Source organism: Aythya fuligula, chromosome 1 (assembly GCF_009819795.1).
Source record: "Aythya fuligula isolate bAytFul2 chromosome 1, bAytFul2.pri, whole genome shotgun sequence".
NCBI classification, from domain to species: domain Eukaryota; kingdom Metazoa; phylum Chordata; class Aves; order Anseriformes; family Anatidae; genus Aythya; species Aythya fuligula.
The window spans coordinates 85,383,446-85,403,311 of NC_045559.1; the positions used below are offsets into that span (position 1 = coordinate 85,383,446).

Sequence of the window (19,866 nt, forward strand, 5' to 3'; positions counted from 1 at the left end):
TGAAGTATGAGAGGAAAAATGGAGGTGGAGGAGAAAAAAATGAGGAGGCAGTAAAAACCAACATTCCTCCTCTTGCTTCCCTTGAGCTATTCAAGGCTACTAGCATGGTTATCTTTGTGCTGGAGCAGGATCCCATTTAACTGTTGATGGAGGCATCGCAGATTGTCTCAGAGGAAGCTTCCAACTTCAGTACACCTCAGAAATCATGCTCCTCATGCTCTTCTGCAGAGCTGGCCTGTGAGGCTGGCAGGGAATTAAGCACAGTGTCCTTGTGAGAACGAGGGAGGCAGCCACCATCCATGTGCTAGGTTACACAGCGGGGAGGCTGCAGGGCGAGACGTCTTTGCAACGCCTTTCTGCTTGCGTGCCACAAGACTGGAAGCAGAGAACAAGGCTGTTGCCTGCTCTGACTGACACGGAGCCGGGTTTCATGGGCTGTGGCTTCCAGGAAGGCTGTCACTGCTGAAAGTGAACTAGATCGGCTGGGCATCAAGCGATACCTCCATCAGTTTTCACCGCCCACCGCTGCCAGCTTGACACGTCTCTTTCACGCTGCATGTGCCAACTGTCTTAGAAAGCCAGCTGCAACATCTACTGGAAGGACACACGAAGAACAACCACCAGCGGGGAGAAGAGGTGGGGGAACAGCTCATAGCTGGGGCGAGGAGGCCTCCCCCTGCCTCAGTCCAGGCAGAAGACAGGGTTCTCTAAGAAGACTGCGAGCTTGCTGGCCACCACGTCCAGGTCACTGGTGTTAGCGTATTTGAGCAGATTGGTGTTCTTGACGAAGTAATGCTTGAGGAAGTGCTGGCTTACGCACTTGTGCAGCTTCTGCACCAGTCTCAGGAAGGCTTCGCGGAAGCAGCGCCAATCCTTGGTGCGTGGGTACTTTTCACACGTCCAGAATAGCACTGTCTGCAAGAAGCAGATGGGAGAGGAGAGGTGTTAGAGGTTCTGTCGAGGGCTCACAGAGCTTACTAAGGCAATTTTAGTGCTGGTAAATGGCTGGCAGCCTTGGAAATCAGAGAGGCTCGCACTGCAGTCTTCCTGCGCTAACGTTTCTTTGACAGAGGGATCACAACCAACAGCCCAAGGCAAAGCCCTCTCAGCTCCCCATGGCTATCCCATTTCCTTTGCCTTTGTAAACCTCATGGGACATCCTGATGATCCTGCACTGAGAGCTGAGGGAAGGGGGATTCACAAAGGCCAGCCAGGTTTCTCAGGATCCTCAGAAAGTTAACAGGGAGAGAAAGCTTCCTCATGGGATCAGGCAGAGCAGCTCTGTGATGTTCCTGGTAAGGATCTCTCCCCCTGAGGAGCCCCTTTCCATTAACTGCTGCAGGAGCCCAAGGAAACTGGTCTTGCTAAGACAACCTCGCCATCCTCCAGCATGGGTCACTGTAGAAATTCCAGGTGTTTTAGGTGTTAAAATACCCTATTATACAAGTGTAGAAGACAGTAGGTGCAAGGAGAGAGAGAATACTAATCAGGTTAGCATAATTGCTAGATTCAGTCATACTTGTGCTGCAGATGCACACAGATCTGCCTTCCAAGTAGACTGGGATTCCAAGCAATTATTGCAGCTGGAGGGCATGCTTTCTGGTCAAATACAACCTGTTTTGTTGTTGTTGTTGTTGTTGTTGTCTCTCTCCTCTCCTCTCCCTTTCTTTCCCTTCCCTTAATTTTCTGACACGCAGCACAGCATGTGCTATGTTCTATTCCCCCAAGTTTATTTCATGTGGTATTACATTTAGGAAATCAATAGTTAAAATAACGAAATGCACGAGATTATTGCTATTGTGGGATTAGTTTTATGCTGCCTGTGCTGCATTTTCACAGACTTTCCTGTGACTGAGAAGAATGTTCTGGAGGTGCTTATACTTACTGAACCAAAAAAGCCTTACCGACCATCTTAGTCAACCTGACAAACCAGTTCTAAAAGCACAAAGTCACCCTTCTTGGGAGCCAGAATTCCACTAAGTTCTGTAGTGTCCTCTTAATCCCAATTTTCTTCTGCAGATTCAGTGTCCCAAACAGACCCACAGATACAGTGAGACACAGCTGAACTACAGACTTCAATTTCTTTATTTCTTCAGAGGTAGAATTTCATCAAAATAAGCCATCATCTTCTAGGTTGCCTGCTTTTTCCCCCTCCAGTTGGCCTTGCAGTCGCTGTAGTGCTGAGGAATTTCTTCCCAGACAGCTTTTCAAATGTGAGCAGTTTTTTATTCACAGCCACAATAACCGCAAAGACTTCTTTTTAATGTTGCCAGGGAACAAAAGACATAGTGAGGAACTCAAGCTGTAGCTCAGTGAAAGCTACCCCTTGGAGGTTTGCAGAGCACTTACCTTTCATCAACACTAACACCACTTCAGCAAGATCCATGGGCAGCTGTTACAATGAAGTTTCTGGAGGCAAGGAAAACAGTGCTGCTTTTCCAGTTAGGTTACAAGCAGGTGATCTATCCCCAGCATTTACTGAACGGGCCTGAGCTGCCAACTGTCTAAAAAGGCACAGAGGTGGCTTTCAAACTGCAAGTAGGTCTTTCAGAAGGTGAACATCATTCCTAGGAGGGTAAGCACAACGAATGTGCTTACTTGGTCCTCTGAGGCTTTCTGTCCCGTCTTCACAAGTGCTGTTTGTCAAGCGAAGCCATCTTAAATCCTGTAGCATGTCTAGGGAGGACGCTACCACCTTTTTACACCTTTCTTCCCTTCTCACCCCAGGTAAAACAATACCAGAACTGGCACTTAGCCCCTCATTTATGAAATGATGAATTTTGTTTGGTGCACATCCAGAAAGACAAATGCACAAGTTTTCCTGCAGACAGATAGGCAGATATGGATGGCTGGGTAGTCAAGAGGTAGGAGGTAACTACACAAAAACAATAATGCAAAGACTATGTGAAGGCAAGACAGAGCAAGTGCCTCAACTCCAGCATTAATTGCATCTCTGCAATCACGATGCTCCTATAGGATTTAGTTTCTTTTTGAAATACGGAACATGTGCTCATTAAACTTCTTACCACTGAAAAGCAATGAAGTGGTATGGCAATTTTAACAACTACCTTCGAAATTACATAGCAGATGCTACAGAGATTTAAGTTGTGACATTTTGACATTACTGAATAGAAGCCAGACTGTTTCTGAGACCGTATCTTATATCACAGCGATGCCTACCTGAAGGTGATAAGCAGTGATGATAGGCTTATTTCCAGCACACCAGACATCTTCCTTCATCTGCCTCATGACCCTGAAGCACTTCATGCGACAACCACCATCTTCATCGAGGCCTTCCATGAGCATATGCTCAGCACGGGAGAAGCACAGCTGCCAGTGATAATTGGAGCGGGCCAAAAGGTCAAAACCAAGTGACTGTGGACAAAAGGAGAAGTGTGACACCAGATCTGAGGCAAACTTCTCTGAGCAATGCAATGTTACAAAGAGGATGTGTGACATCTCTCCAAGTGGGGCACTGTGTTCTAAACAGGGTTAACAGAGATGGCAAACATGGGTAATTCTCCCATCATAATTCCCAACTGAATGAGCATGCAATTTGTTTTTCTCCCCATGTGGTGACATCAGTTACTCCCAGGAGATCCAGCTTTAGAGCCACCAGGTGCAGTACAAACAGTGCTACTAAGGCCAAGGCACAGATCCACAGGCACTGTACCACGAAGCAGCAGGTCATGCACAAGAGGGGACCAGGACTGGAAAGCAGAACTGGACTTGTGGGAACATGGCAGCTGGGGCTGAGCTGGAGTGCCAGAATCCAGCCAAGAGCTTTATAGGGATAGACGGAATTAGGCTGGCAAGAAAACTGTGAGAAAGTGTCCTATTTGCAGAAGGGTTACATGAGGCAGAGCAGAACAAGAAAGTTGCATTGAGCTACCTGGCCAGAGGTGTGTGCAAGAGACTCGTGCAACAGACAGTTAACTCAGTTTTCCTTTCACAGAATTCACCACCATTAGGGGAAAAAATTCCCAATAAAATCTGACAGAATAATTTGAAATATTGCTTCTCTAGGGAGTACACCTTTCAACCATGCCGTTGCCTGCCATCACCCTGCAGTCCTTCATTTGGGAAACCATTATTAGATGTCTACAAGGTAAATTTCTGCACAGACTTTATAGTTTGTTTTTACACTGCTCACCTTGATGCACTGCACTTTTTCCTGGGAAGGCCAACGCTTAAGGCAGCGAGGCCACCGGGCTTTCTCGGGCCAGCAAGTCGGGATCTCCACAGTAGGGACCAGCTCCACCTCCACCTGGGATTCTGACGTCTCCACAGCTACCCGGACCACTGAGCTGAAGCTCTCCAGCACCGTCACTTTGCCTGTGAAGGAACAACAAGAGAAGATAATAAAGGTAAAAAGATCATTTTCCAGCAAGGGGCTGTCTAGTGCCCATGTCCAAAATGGGCCTCGCAGTACCATTGATCTTAACAACTCTCTTCGATAACATGAGGAGAAGACACACACACAAAATTTATCTCAATCTGCCCTGGGGAATGAGAACAGGAAGAAAATGAACTAGATTCTTAATTTACCTTCAATTACCACACTTTTGTTTTCCCCTGTGGTCCTCTTAGGTCCTAGGATCACCTTTAAAATAGCAGCTGGTGCTTGGTGCAACCGAACTAACATTTCTAATGGTGCAGTACGCTTCTGATTAGAGAGGACCAGACAAACATTTCATATTTAAAGTCCTTAATCCTTCAGAGGACCTGTGATCAGACCAAATGACTTACCTTCACTGGTCATTTAGAATGTTTTGTGGGGTATGCACAATTTTTTTTATATATATATATATATATTTTCTGGGATGCACTTGCACAGAAGCCAGTGCCAGAATACATTACCTTTTGTGCATCGCTGTCATACAAAAAGGGTTAACTGCCTGTCTCACTGGGAACGACACTTTCAGTGGAAGAGAGAAGAAAGGAATGAAAGTTGCAACTAATGTGCTTAGTGAGGTGTTTCCTGTTGGTCCTGCTATGTTCATGGAAAAAGTTTCTGTCCCATCTTTCCCTGTCACTTTGGATGGATCACTGCTCCTTCAGCTTTGTCATCTGAGCCAATTGTGTGATCATGCTCTAACCCACTAAAGTAAAAGACAGAGCAGAATACCATACGCGGTTTAAGTAGTAGTGTGTTAATCCACCTCGTTTTGATTGACGTGGGCTAGGGAGCAATTCCACCAGGAACCCACACAACAGACTTGAGGGACAGTGAAGAACATTTGGGATGGCAACTTTTGCTTTCACTGAGGAAATATCTGCCTACTCCCAATGGCAATTTAGCATCTCCTCCAGAACGCACAGTGGAATCCATCCCCACCAGAACTTCATAACCCTCAGTAAAATCTGTGTTATTTCCATGCTGAGCCAAGCCTGGCACCAAAACAGGAACTACACTGCTACCAAGCTCTCAGCAGGGATCCCCAGCAGCTGAAAAGCATTAGAGCCATAGCTGTGTCAGCACATAAGTAAATTCACAGCGTTTCCAAAAGTATCATGACTGTGCTATCTATCTTTCCACCAATGGCAAGTGAGGCACCAGAAATACTCAGTTTCTGCTAGTGCTCAAAGAATTAAAAAGCAAGGAAGCAATGAAATGTGGAAACTCTTATGTAACTTTGGATAAGCCATGGAATGAAGGGAGTAATTACTCCTCCTGACTCCATCTCACTTCATCTCCTCTGTCTCCATCTCCTCCCAGAGGAGAATTCCTTACAAAAAAAGGAATCAGCATCATCACCCCAGACTTCACTCTCCAGGTCCCTTTGAAGTGCTTCTCCTGGCTCAACAACTTGATGAACTGCTTCTAGACACAATGCCAGGTTTTCACTTCAACACAGTGACTTCCACATAAGTAAAGCTTCAGATAAAAGCCCTTTTCACCTGACCTTTTCTGTGAGCCTCAATGGTAAAATTTTATCCACATCACCCTTTTCCCTTCTATCATAAGAAACATTTCCTAGAAGAATGCAAGAATTTAGCTGAGCTTGACTTTAACATGTTTTCTCCTGCAAGTAAAATTCAGAGTACAATCAGAGGAGGTGAAATGTGTCTTATTTCTTTGGAATACAGAAGACCCATATCAGGCTGCTGATGAATAAAGTCATCCTGGAAACATGCTGTGAGAAAAGGCACCATAGTCTGAACTTGACTATGTCACAGTGTCTTAATGTGAAAAGATGAACACGGACTATTTGGCTTGGACAAAGCCATGTGTTCATTAGCCGAAGTCTGTAACATGCCTCTAGGATGCTAAGAATTAAATACGAGGATCACTGTTCAGGCAGCATTTTGCTGCAGATGTCACAGCTATGAAAGCATGTTGCATGCACCACTGATTGCATTATGTCATATATAAATAGCCACAGGAAATACACAGGCACTTTGGAATTGCTCACAGAAGGATCAGCACTGCTACTGAAAGCAAACTTCCATGATAGCTGCTGAATGCTTCTGGATTAGCCTGGGCACTGAGGAAATGATAGTACTTGTCCAACAGACGTTGCTTGAAGTCCTAATGAGTCCCTACAACCCCATGCTGGAAATGTACAGGTGTCTAACCTTTCCCTAGAGCATTATCTGCCCTACACATATCTTCAAGTGCTTTTCCCTCCTCTAACTTATGGACTTTCCCTGTGTCCAATTTTCCTACAGTATTTTTCTTGCTAGTTGAGATATATTGCAGATGCTGCAGCAGAATAAAAAGACTTTTTCCCAGACAAATTCCTAAATGCTCTGAAAATCTGGGTTGTATCTTGGCTGAACGGTGAAGGTGATGCTGCTGTAGAACTAACTTACCCAGGTTCCTAAGAAAGGAGCACCATTTGGGTTATGAAGAGCCTAAGGACGACTTAATTCTGTCTTCAGTGCAGGTTTACATTTACATAATTTCAATAGGCTAGAGGCTCCCTGTTTCTTGAAGTTTTTTTTTTTTTTTTTAACTTCTGATCATGTGAATGTCCCAAACACTTGTGTGTGTGTGGTATTTTCCCCTCCACTAGCTGCGGAAGACAGACAGTTCCCCTTATAGCTGTCCCCACTAAACTCACTGGAGAGGTTACAGGAGATAATCGACTTCTCCACCAGCTCCCGGAAGACGACAAGGACTTTGGCTGGAACCAGATCACCTTCGATGTTCACGTCCGTCTCATGCCACTGCTGAAGGCTTTTTGAGAACTGCTCCACCTCTAGCCATTGATGCAGCTCCTCGGGGTCTCGCACGGAGGAGAGGAGCTTGGCTCCGTGCACGGTGTAATAACGCCAGTGCCGCACTTGGCACTCCCTGTACCCGGTCAGGCCACGCAGAGGGACTGTGATGAGGAATTGGCTGGGTGCTAAGACCTAGGAGAGTTCAGAGAGATTAAGAGAGGAGGCAAGGGCAGATTCACGGGCCTGAAATGAACAAAAGAGGGTTTAGGAAATAGCAGGTAAAACTGGGGGCTTTGTAGGGAAGGAAAACCACGATGTGATAGGGACAAGTGGAAATAGCCAGGACCTGTTCCATGCCTGTCTGAGGTTTACATTGCAGGTACACAGAGTAAGAGGAAATTGTCCTATGAAAGGAGTCTGATGTGACAGCCACAGCCCACAGAAGACAAGAGCACACTCTGGCTGATTTGCCACCACACCTACCATAGTTACCCCCATTCCTTGTCATTTCTAGTCTGCAATTGTATGAAATGTAAAAACTAGCAGCTTCCAAGGAGCAGGAGAGCAGCAGAAAGCTTGTTCTGAGATCCAGCCTTGGGAAACAAAATAGTGCAAGTTATTCCCTCAGAATCATTACCAGAAATAAGCCCAGAGTTCAACAATAGTAACAACTACAGCAAAAGGCATATCTTTTTGATCTCTTTCAAACTCCACCTAAAGACATTAGTAAAATAAGACCGTGGCCCTTTCAATTTTACAAGTCTTTTACTCTGCCTGATGGGAAGAGCTGTGCTGCCTTGAGAGAGGGAGAGAGATAGCAGGCAAGTGGCATGCCTGCACCTACACAGGCAGAGGCACTCTCAGAAATAAACCCAGATTTTGGCCAGAACTATATGAAACTGCACCTCCTGCTGAGCAGAAGCCAGAAACAGTGCAAGCATGGAAACAGTAATGACTGGATAACACATCCACAAGCAGGCTTGTTTGCAAGATGATTTATTGGCCTTGCTTCGAGGATCATTTTCCAATCAAACCAGTGCTCAACCAGTATTTGTGGAGAGCGAACAAGGTGACAGACAAACACCACGAAACCTCAGGCTGGTTCAGGACACAGCCAGACATCGTCCAACACTAGTTTGGAAGCATATGGCGAGCTTGGCTCCAGTTGCCAGGAGAGTGGGTGTCCAAGCTCATTCAGACTTTTATGGTGTTGACTCAGAAGCAATTCAACTTCACTCACTACTAAGCCCACCTTACATTGGCATTAATAAGGTGAAATGTGTGAGCAGGATGTAAGGTGACAGCTGTTGCTGGAAAGTGGTTACCTTGAGGTGAATTCAGCACCCTTGTCATTCTCCAGTAATAACCCCAAACATTCTGGTAGCCTTCCTGGTAACTGAGCCTATTTTAAATGTTATTGCAGAGGTCCCAGGGCCCTGAGGGCTCTAACAAGCTCTGGACAGGCTTTCTTGGCCTCCTACCCACACCTTCTGCTGATGGGCCCAGGATCCCTATTTCAGCTCAGCCCCAGGCTGTGCTCTTTCCTGTACCAAATCTGGCTTCTTTTCTCTCACACAGGTGGCAATTATCCCACACAAAACCAGAAGGGCACTAGCGTTACAGGCATGCTACAGGTTGGGAAATAACCAGCTTGGCTGAAAGCACAAGGAGAAAGGCCTTAGGGCACGATGCTGATTTGGGTACCACACAAGAGGAAGCTCTGCTCCACCAGGCTGAAACATCACTTTGAGAACTGTGCTTGGACTAAATTCAGCCACCTGCAGCAAAGGCCAACTATATCACCATCCTTACTGAGGAACAAGGAAAAATAAACCAGCACCATTGTAGAAAACTGGTATTCAATGGCCACCCAATAGGTTTTAAAGGGAAGAGCTGTAGCTGTTATGCAATTGCCTGCAAATACCAGTCACGAGGCTCCTCCACCTGGGGCTTGCCAGGAAATAGCAGAAATCACAAGGCAGGAGATGGTGCTGCAAGGTTGGGTGGTTGTGCAGCAGGTGTCCTCCTGGCCTAAACAAATACCAGTCCGCACCCATGCTCTGCCACATAATGGTCTTGAATGGCATATGCAGACCACAGGCTTCAAACAAGTCATGGGTGATGGAACAAGAGCCTCTGGGACAGTTCTGGGACATGTAACCTACAGCCAATCCTGTTGTATTAAAAACCTGCCTGCAGCATGTCGAGCAAATTAAATGCAGCCTAAATTTTGCACTCCTGGCCAGGATATCCCAGAGGTCAGAGCATTAGGTTTGAAAAAAAATAATGTATGCTTTGAGCAAAAAAGAAAACCTCTTGCAAAGAAGCCGAGATAATCACAGGAGGATGGATTAGGAGGGTGAGGTTATCTGAAGAAGAAGGTGGGTGAGGAAGAAGCAGGCACCAGGTGTCAGGAGGGCTTTGTACCTGGATGGATGGGTGGAATGGGCGCTTCCCCCGAAGCATAGCTGACCACTTGGCCAGTAAAGCCGGCTGATCCTGAGAGAAGCAGAGAGGAAGAGAAGAAGTACACAGAACAGAGAGAAAGCATGTGCCACGTTGTTCATTCACAGAGCAAAGCCGCAAGCATCCTTCAAGCCTGTTTTGTTAAAGGGAAATCCCCCACACACACCAGGATTACAGGGTTGAACACTTGGCTGTGCAACTGGGCAGTGCTGTACTAGGAATTACTCTGGACACCAACCTGCTCCTTACGCCTTACTGAAGCCTCTACAGCTTCTGCATCAGCCCTGTATAGAAAACAGCTGCAAAAAAAAAATGGTAGGCCAGAGCTAAAACACTTGAAAGCTTCTAAAATGAAATATTTAATTTTGTTTGTCTGAGCTTTATTTCAAGTTCTCTTCTTAAAGATTTTGACGTTTTGCCCCTGGGGTGCAGAAAAACACTGAACATCTATAACCTTTCTTACAAGTCCCTACCCAGCCCAGGATATTTAAAAGGAGTCTTGTTGTTTCTCAACAAATATAGACCCTAAACCAAGTTAAACTAATTCCTTTTAACCAGAAGCTAGAAGTTCTGAAAAGTCACCATAAATTTACTTGACAGAAAAAAAGATGGTGCAAAATTAAACACAGAACAGTTAATATACTGGCTTTCCCTTGACACGAGTCTCCTCTAGGGTGAGTTATCTTGGCAACAATATTAAAGATTCTATTTTTTGGAAGCAGAACAGCCCAAGCCAAAAATATTTTCTTGTTAACCCATTCTTTGTTGCCTCACAACTACAGCACAAAGTTAGCCAGCCCTCCAAGTAGGACTGCCACAGATCTATAGTGCTGGGTTCCGTTAAGTAACAGATCTGCCACTTTTTAAGAAATTATATTTAAATGATTTCTTTTAGGCAGACATTGTCCAGACCAGTCTACAATAAAATCAAGTTACTGCTCAGAATAGATTGCCCTGTGTTTTTTTTTTTTTTTTTCTTCCTATTTTCCAGAACAGTCATTTTATCTTGACCCTGGTGTTGTTAGACATCATTATCCAAGCAGGTTTGTTTCAATATGGGAGGTGGATTGTAGACTATGGCACTAAGTAACACATAGATCAGGACATGGCACTGTTTTGTGTCACTGTGGTCATTCTTACCGGCAAGCCCACGTGCCCTGGGATACATGCTATTACAGAAAAAATCTAAATATGAATGTTTGTCCCCAGTAGCCACATTTCAGACTGGATAACACTATTCTGCCTCCATGTCCATGCTCTTCCAGAAGCTTCACAACACAGAATTCTTCCCTTTCAATCCTATACAGCAGCAAAAGTTCCCTCATGCTTTCACATGATATGCTTTGGTCCGCAAGTGGCTACATTTTAGTGTAAGGGTTGACATAGACAGAATATGAAAATGATCATTTTCATCTGTGCTTTGATTATTTCTTATAACCTTACAGTAGTTATTCTTGTAGTCACATGAAATAACTAGTCTTCTCTTGTCACAGCTGGGACAGGACATCATTATTTTGGGATCTGAAGGTTGAAAACAGGGAGGTGGTTCACTTCTCCCACTAATAAGCATATTTCTCCTCAGTGGAAAGGAAGTTCTAGTCCATGACCAATAAAATATATATATACTTATATTTATTTCTGAATAAACTTCCTGTTCAAGCAGAAGAAAGGTTTTTCATTTATTTTTTTTTTTAGTGTGTTGACAGGTTTTCCAGCTGAGAAAAATATGAGTCATAGCTCATGAAAGCATGAGCAGTTTTGCCTCTTAATGTTAGAAAGAAAAAAAATTCTCTCTCAAAGAGTTTTGGTTCCTGCTTGCAGATGACAGCTCTGGCAATAGAGGCTCTTTGTAAAATAAGCAGCTGTGAAAAAATGCTCTGCCTGATTTACCCAGCCCTTTTTGATGCTCCTCTAGTTGTAAGATAGTCACGAGTAAGTCAGTATGATCCAGTCAGTCACTTGAATTCCCACAGTGAAGTGTCAATACATTGTCTGTGGTGTTCGGGGTGAGGTACCTGTCCCTACAGACAATTAAACAATGGAAAATCACTTACTGATTGCCTACTAGCTGCAGAGTCTATACTACATCTCTTGTTCATACCTTAATATTCTCATTGTGAATGCCAGAGTTGGAGATAGCCTGGAATCGTGTGGCCTTGTAGCTGATTTCTGTGGTCAGTTGCTGGATGATTTTCTGCACCTCCTCCACTGTTTTGGAAACCAGATAATGTCGTGGTTCCACCTGTCAGTTCCAAGAAAGACACTTCATATTACGGATAACTGCAGTCTTTGTCTCCCGTGGAAAACAGACAATTGCATTGGAGCACCCTGAAGTATACGTGCCTATGCTTCTCTGGAAATAAAAACTTACTGCTCCCTGTAGTTACAACTAACTTACCGTGAGACAGGGCTCTTGCCAGTGAACGCTGAAGGGACAATATTCCAGACTGCTGATTATTTGTTGATACTCCCGTGCAAATACCAATGGATGGAAGGGAAGGAGTTCATTACGTGGATAAATTTGCTAGCAACTAGCTACAGTCTCGTTCTTTATCTATTTTTGATCCAGGACACCCAGCTATTCCCCTTCACATACTAGCTACTCTCAGAGCCAGATTAAGTTTACTTTCAAGAGCTGACTTAAGGAATTACAGATACCCTCTGCATTAGTCAGATTGCAGCTGTATGTGACAGTATTTACATGCCTACATAGCACATTGAAAATATCCATACTGTCTTCACATCTAAGTACAGATGAGAGTCCATTCTTAGATGATGACAAGGACTCTTTCCAAAGCTGGTTCCATTGACCGGTAGGTGCTTGTGTGACTTGATGGATAGTCCTTCAATTCAAGCAGTAGTAGTAGTGTAACTATTTATTAAAAAGTATTTCAGTGGGAGGTCTGAGATGAAAATGGTCCACTACTTGCCTAAAATCAATTAACAAAGGAAGAGCAATTGATTAACACAGAACTTAATGAGCAGAGTTGGAATACACTCTCTCCCCTTCTAACAAAAGTATTTTTGCTAAGCCTGAATAGTACTTGCAAGTGGGAAATACATCAGGACAGCAGCATCATATTCCCTTTGCTATCATCTACCTTTGGCATCCTGATTTTCTGCTGTGTTAACAACACACAGTCCCTTATGTTTATAAAATACCCATTAGTTTCCCTATTAATTCACCCTCCTCCTCATTCCAGTTTAGTCTTGTCCTTTGAGACAATTTTAACTAGTTCACAAGTACTTTTTTCTTGTTAAAAATAAATAAATAAATTTAGCCCATGTTCATTTTCACTTCTTCATTTCATTTTTGGCACATCTCAGTCTGTAGCAAAAATTATTTTCTCTGCTGTGTGTTTCCTTGTCCAGAATTCCTTAGTTCTTATAGCCTTGAATAGTCTTGAATTGCTAAAAAAAAAAAATACCTAATGGTTCCTTCAACAAGCAAATGGTATGAGTGGTAGAGAAAGTTGTCCACATCTATGAGCCTGCAGACAGAAAAATCAGGGTCTGTTTAAAGAATACAATCACTGTTGGTCAGCTCAAGCTGAGGTCCAGGACAGCCCCCTCTATTCTTTGCTCATGCCATGTTATCTCTGCGTGGCACCTGCTAGACATGCTTCTTTCTATCTCTGGTATCCTGGGAGAATCCATACAAACCAACCTGGCCTCATTTAACTGCACCTTCATCACCTACTGGCTAGACTACAGCAGTTGATATGGAAACTTTAGGAAAGAACATACTCTCAAAAAATTTAAGGGAGGTACCACTAAATGCCTCCTTCTGCATGTAGCTCTTCATCGTTGAGGCAAGGATTAAAGAACAAATGACAGAGGATAGATAGTGCTAACCACTGATAATCCCAGTTACCTCCCTAATCTGCTATTGGACAGTACATAACCTTCCTACAGAACGGGAGCCATAAAAATCAGAAGATGGAGCATGAGTGAGGGAATGCAGCTTCTGAAAGGGCCGAGGCATTTATCTAAGGTGTCGTTAGCACCAGAAGGAACGTGTTGGGAAAAGAGACATGTCTTCACTGGACAGCCACTTCTGCAGCCTATTGGCATTTCCATCACCAGGTCTTCACCTTGAAAATTTGCCAGAACAACAAGGTTTTATTAAGGTTTTATTGTGGAGGAAAGAAACGGAACTGGGATTGACTGGGGACTGCAAAGAATGTTTGGGTTTGTTCTTATTTACCCCAGTCACCTCAGCTAGATATGCATTTGAGTATTTCCTCTGCTGGATGAGTGGGATAAGGAAGAAATCTTTGGAATCACAAAGATGCATTGCATCAGGTGGTTGACCTGTTTTGAAAAACAGCACCATTTTGCAGGCTGAACTGCAGCTACATGAAGGTTGAACAGCCTTACTTGGACAGAAGATTTGGGATCAGGCAGAAACTGGTAAGCTGTCTGAGCTGGAAGACTGCTAGAAAACAGATTTTCAGTAAAAGATGACATATGCAGTTAGGACCACCCTCACTACACTCTGCCTCTCTTCCCTGTACTTATGGCAGTCATATGAGCATCTTCCTCTGCATGGCTCCTCTGTAGCACTGCTTTATAAATCTTTAGAGAAGTGTTCACTATTATAGATCACTGAACAGATTCTGATGGAATGATTTTCCAGTGCAAAACACTGAATGGTTGAAAATGAAAGTTTTCATTTCACAGAAATACACATACTTGTCACCGAAACATTTCCATAGATAAAACAAACCTTTCCCACCAGCCCCTTCATGGTTTTAGAGCATTTCATTCTTTTTAGAAAAGATAACCTTATAGTTTTTCATTGGTAAATGTTTTTTCCACTTAAGTATCTTGCATTTTGTAGGAGTAAACAGGCAATCAAACAGAAATTAGCTAAGCACTGTCATGAAACACATCAGATTTAACAAAATAAAACATTATGGCTCATTTAGAGTTACTTTTAGTGGAATGTACAGTTTTGTTGATGATTTTTATTGTGTTTTACTTCTTTTCATAATGGAAAAACAAACACCACCAACAGAAAAAAACGACAGAGTGCTGGAATACCTTATAAAATGTGGTGTGCTGCCTGTGCTAATGAGACATGCTATTTAGTCATAGTGAGCAGGGAAGTATCCCTAGCTGAGGTGACAGACTGTCAGGAGAATTCTAACTGTATCCATCTCTCTCCGATTCCTGCATGCATCTTTCTAAGACACAGCCCTTGTTATTGTGGTTTTGCTCTTGTTTCTGTCAAGCCGAGTCCAAAGGGACAAGGAAAGAGGTAAAGACCTCTCCTTAGATTAAATGCTGGCAATTACAGCCAGACTTACATACGGAATTACAAAATTGGGAGCAAGAATTCAAGACTTCGGAAGGTAAAGAGGAGAACCTTGGAAAACAAGGGTACCAGCTGAGATCCCTGATAACACTCCGCATAGAAACCTAGACATCTCATTAGAAATACAGTTCTCACGAAACTTCACCCAGTCTTGTCTCAAAAAAAAATGAAGACAGAAGGCAAGCAACTAACTGTCAAATTTGGCACCCTTCAGAATCAACACCTAGTGTGGGAGACAGAAAATCTGGACAGATAAAGCCTTACCTTGCTCTGGATGTAGATTTCTACATCTTCATCTGTGAATGGTTTCATGGCAAGATGGTCTTCGCTGCTCTCTAAAGTGTGAATTCACAATTCACTCGTTTGCCTGCATCTGGAAGTAGAGGGACACTCGGAGCAAGCTGCTCAGAGCCTTCTTGCCCCGTGAAGCTCAGATCACCTAGTTCTTCTACAGATGAAAGAAGAGGAGAGAGAAGCATAAAAGTATGCCTGTTTTTCTGGTCTGAGTTACAACGGTGATACCCAGCTGCTTAGGAAAATCAGCTCAATTCCTATTTTCTAAACTCAATCGTTACTATTCTTATTATCTTACTATGATAATGTGAATATCATAGTAAGATATAATAATATGACTTATTATCTTACTCTTAAATGGTCTGTCTTGCATGCAGGCATACACAGAAATGTCCCAGTTACTGCTTTGTCTCAGGACAAGTCTAGAATTGCCTTTCAGGTTGCACTGCAGATTCAGTAGGCTTGGGCACAGTATTATTATTCTGTACCACAAGCACTTCCCTATTTCTCTAACCCTTCACTGAACCACTTGTTAAACAGTGTTATTCCTTGTTGACTTCAATCCACCCACTTTCTATCTGAAACTTTTACACTGAATTTTTACACTCAGATCATTCATTGGGGTTGCAGCCTGCAGCCTCTGCTCCCCTCTCCTTATATCTCCTCTCTCTCTCCGGCTGTATTGACAGTAAATACCCTGCTGCTTGTCCCCTCCTGTAGCTTGCTTTGCCTTCTTTACAGTAAACAGACAGAAAGCTGTCTCTCTCTTTCTGCCAACAGCTCAGCTAACAACCCCATATGGATAATTCAGAGAGAAAAAGAATTGATCGGGACTTATTGATCCAATGAGGGTTGGTGGCTTTTATAAAAAATGGTACAGTGGCACATGGAAAGGAGCAGCTGAGTATACTGATGGGATCCCACGGTGCTGAGCGTCCCTTATTAAGGAATGCATGCTCCACTTTCCAGTAAAGTCATTATTTGCCCCAGAAATTGAACTTTGACATTCCTTGACTGACTTATTACCTCTACAGCAGCTAGCAAAAAGCAGCACTTGGGTAGGCACTGGGTGCTACCTCAGAGTAGGCTCTGTCATTGCTGGTTATCTTTTGTGACCATTGCCCCTTATTAAGAGCTGAATGCAAGTACATTAATGGAGTACCAATACTTAAGGACATCTGATCCCCCAGAATCCACAAATCAAACTTCTCTCTGTGCCTTCCAGGCACCTGCCTTTGTCTTTTTACTGAGGGATTGGAGGAATATTCACAAACACATGTAGGCATTTACTTCCCAAGTCAGCTTCCATGGGAGCTGGATGGTAAAAAAGATGAGGTCCTCAATTTTCAGGAGCCCTACCTCATCCTTTTTCACTTCAAGACTTACTGGCTCTTTTACCTGAGAGGCCAGCACAGTATGAGAGCTCTGCTGGGGAAGCCAGAGAAAAGGCAGAATCTAAAAGAGTGTTAGGAAATAACCTAGGAAGGACTCATAGGGCCATGCTGGATGGGATTAAGTCTAAACAGAGTGTGCAAAGTGGGAGAATGAGACTTATAAAAAGGTCAGATTTGGCTAAAAGTATGTCCCTAATACATTAACTCCCTTGTGCCCCCCTCAGGTATTGTATGTACAGAAGACAACTTCCTTAACACTCCTGATACCATACATTACTTCAATACCCAGAACATCAGAAGTGTAGTAGGAAGCAGAGAGATTCAGAGTCTCAAGTACTGGCAGATACCCAAAGTACATAGTTTGGGTCGTTTTTCTTGCACACACTAACAAACCTTAAGTTTATCACCCTTTTCCGTCGGGATGCACTTCTCCAAGAGGGTCTGGATGTCTCCAACTCCCCTTCTTCATACAGAAGGAAGATGACAACAAGGTCTTGGGACCTGGATTGTCTTTCTAAAATTTATTTTACTTTTTTATCCAATGTCCAAATATATTTAATTTCAACTCTAAAGTTTACACTCAAGTCCAAGGATCTGAGCAACACTTCCTGCCTGCACCTTCCATCTGAAAAGAGTAAATAACTCTCCGTTACCATCATTGATAAGGGGGTACATGGGGAGATGGCTGAAGAAGAAGGAACAAAAAGTCCAGTATAAAAAGTAACATCAAACAATTCTTCTCAACCCCAAGAACTCCTTACTCCAGGTATAAAAGTTTGGTGCTGCTTAATTTGCCTGGATCAGCTTTAGAGAGGAATGAAGAAAAGCTATTTCTTGTTCCTTACCCTGACAAGCCCAAAAGAAACCCCTCTTACTACCTATACACTGTTGTTTTGTACCTGTGACCTTATTTGTTTATTGATATTCTTTTAAGAATACTTAAGGATTTCCTAATACCTCCAACTATAATGAACCTATGATAGATTATCTTCATTCAGGCCTTTGGCATCATCCAGAATAAGGTATGATTTTGTGTCTGAGAAACCCACGTAAAAATATTCTGTGGATATATACCTTAAATGATATTAGATTGGCTCTTGTGTCTTCTGAAGCTACCAACTACTGATGCTTTTCATGCTTGCCTAGTTTTCCTTTCTTCACTCTTTAGTTCTGCAAATATGACAAACGTATTTCAAACATACAATCAAAAATCATTTGAAATGCGAAGAACAACAAAAAATCACCAACATCACATGAATCAGAACAGTAGCATTAACTGTACAAGGAAGTCCAATATTGTGGCATTTGCTGTTTGGAAACTATCTGGAAAAACTACTCATATGGAACAGTAAGCATGTATAAAAAAGCCTCTACTAAATCACACAAATGAGTTAGCCCAGCATACCACTTGTGACTCACACATGATCTGCAGTGACAACAAATAAGCCCAGCTGAAGACACTGCCTTCCAGATGAAATACAACACTTAATTTGCTGTAACTAATGATGACCCATCACTTCTTGCTCTAATTTCCAGAGGCATTAAGTCTGTTGCATTAGCTGAAGTGTGTACTTGGGTCAAGAGAGACTACCAAAACAAATCATCCCTATATATTTAATAATTTCTGACAGTCCTCTTGCCTTCTTAAACTGCTGCCCCTTTTCTCCCCATTAGTGGATTAAGTGACTGTACAAAATGAGTAATCGTAGCTTGAATGCCCTATAACATATTTACGCTGTAACAGTCTTTAGCAGTGATGGTTCAGTATTGTCCAGAATCTCCATTCAGACCACAGTAGCATAACTTAATCAGACTTTTCAGGTGCACAAATTCTTTGAGGCCCCCCATCCCCAGCCCATTGTATTTTAACAAATAGATATGGGCAAAGGGGATGCTTCAATGACAAAAGCCTGGGATGGGCTAGAGGGAAAAGAAAGTGCTGCTAATTCACTGTGACAGCATCAGAATCGCATATGGATGACAAATTGAAATGCTTCTCCACTCATTCCCAACCCTCACTGATCAATACTTGGCAGGCTCAGAAGTGCTCCAAATGCCTGTGCTGCCTGTGCTCACTGCCACACGTTCTCACACTACCCTTGGGCCTCTACTACACATGAAGCAAGCTAAAGGTTTATATCCTTTCAAGACTAAGCACAGCATTGGATCAGTTCAAGTGGTTTATCAAGCCTGGTATCTTTTCTCCATTTTTGGCCAGACTGGACATATCAGAGAAAGGCAACTAGGTTTTTCTAGAAAATAGCTCACTCAGCCTGGGAAGTCTTGAAACACAGAATTTAAAAACTGAGTCTTTTTAGGCTGCAGTGTGGTGTTTCCAAATAAAATGATCACTCTGGGAGAACTAGCTGAGGATGGAGGTAATTCTGAAAAATACTGAGACGGGTGATGCTGCCACCTACCATTGACCACCCTTAAACAGCAAATTCATGAGCTCTTAAGAAGCAAACCACAGGGTAACAAATATAAAGCATACCATGGCTTCTAGTATTGCTAAGACCTCTGGTACCCAGTGTGGTCAGCTTGTTGTGAGAGCCTGGAAATTTCCAAGTTCACAATAGTCAGCTAACTGGGTGGTGAAGGAGGCAGGAACCTGGGAGCCCTGGCTGCGTTAGCTCCCTCTGAGCTGAGATGTTGGGCAAGAAAACTGACATTTTGACTTAGTTCTTGTGTTGTCCTCTGGAAGTTCACTGAGATAGTCAAGTTCGGTGCATCCAGATTTAAAGTATTTCATCAGACCACTTCTAAACATCTGCAAAGGATATTTTTCCCCTATCGCTGTTTTATACATCATTAAACTACAGTGACTGATCTATTGTTTCAATCAGGAAGTCCCATCATCTTGAAAGGCTACCTGTAGCCAACATTCATAACATCAGGAGCCTTCCAGCACTTATTTATATGCATAGGTAAATGAACTGAATGCCAAAAAGGAAGTATTCAACACCAAGAAGCTCTCACTGATTTAAACACATGGTTGGGAGAATTGCATCTGGGGGAAACATGGTGTTTGGCAGAGCACAGTGCAACTGGAAAAACACTTAGCACTAGAAGTCATGGCAGGTGAGAAAAAGCTGCCTCACTTTTGATCTCGGCATAGGTTTGCTGAGCTCTTGGTAGACTGATTATTTTCAACTGTCAATAAAAAGATTTAAAATGTAGAGGCACAGTAACTCTAGAACATACAGACCACAGCCAAAATTTAAA

The 19,866-nt window shown here is 43.2% G+C and overlaps 1 protein-coding gene across 1 annotated transcript; it reads right to left on the reverse strand.

Moving 5' to 3' along the window:
• Positions 1 to 681: 681 nt before the first annotated feature.
• MAB21L3 (mab-21 like 3) lies at positions 682 to 17,765 on the reverse strand. The gene is made up of 8 exons (XM_032207665.1): positions 17,716 to 17,765; positions 15,218 to 15,401; positions 11,735 to 11,875; positions 9,595 to 9,666; positions 7,068 to 7,359; positions 4,154 to 4,335; positions 3,181 to 3,375; positions 682 to 915 (listed from the first exon to the last, which is right to left on the reverse strand). The coding sequence occupies exons 2-8, from the start codon at positions 15,263 to 15,265 to the stop codon at positions 682 to 684; spliced, it is 1,164 nt and encodes a 387-aa protein (XP_032063556.1). The 5' UTR covers positions 15,266 to 15,401; positions 17,716 to 17,765.
• Between the last annotated feature and the right edge of the window lie 2,101 nt (positions 17,766 to 19,866).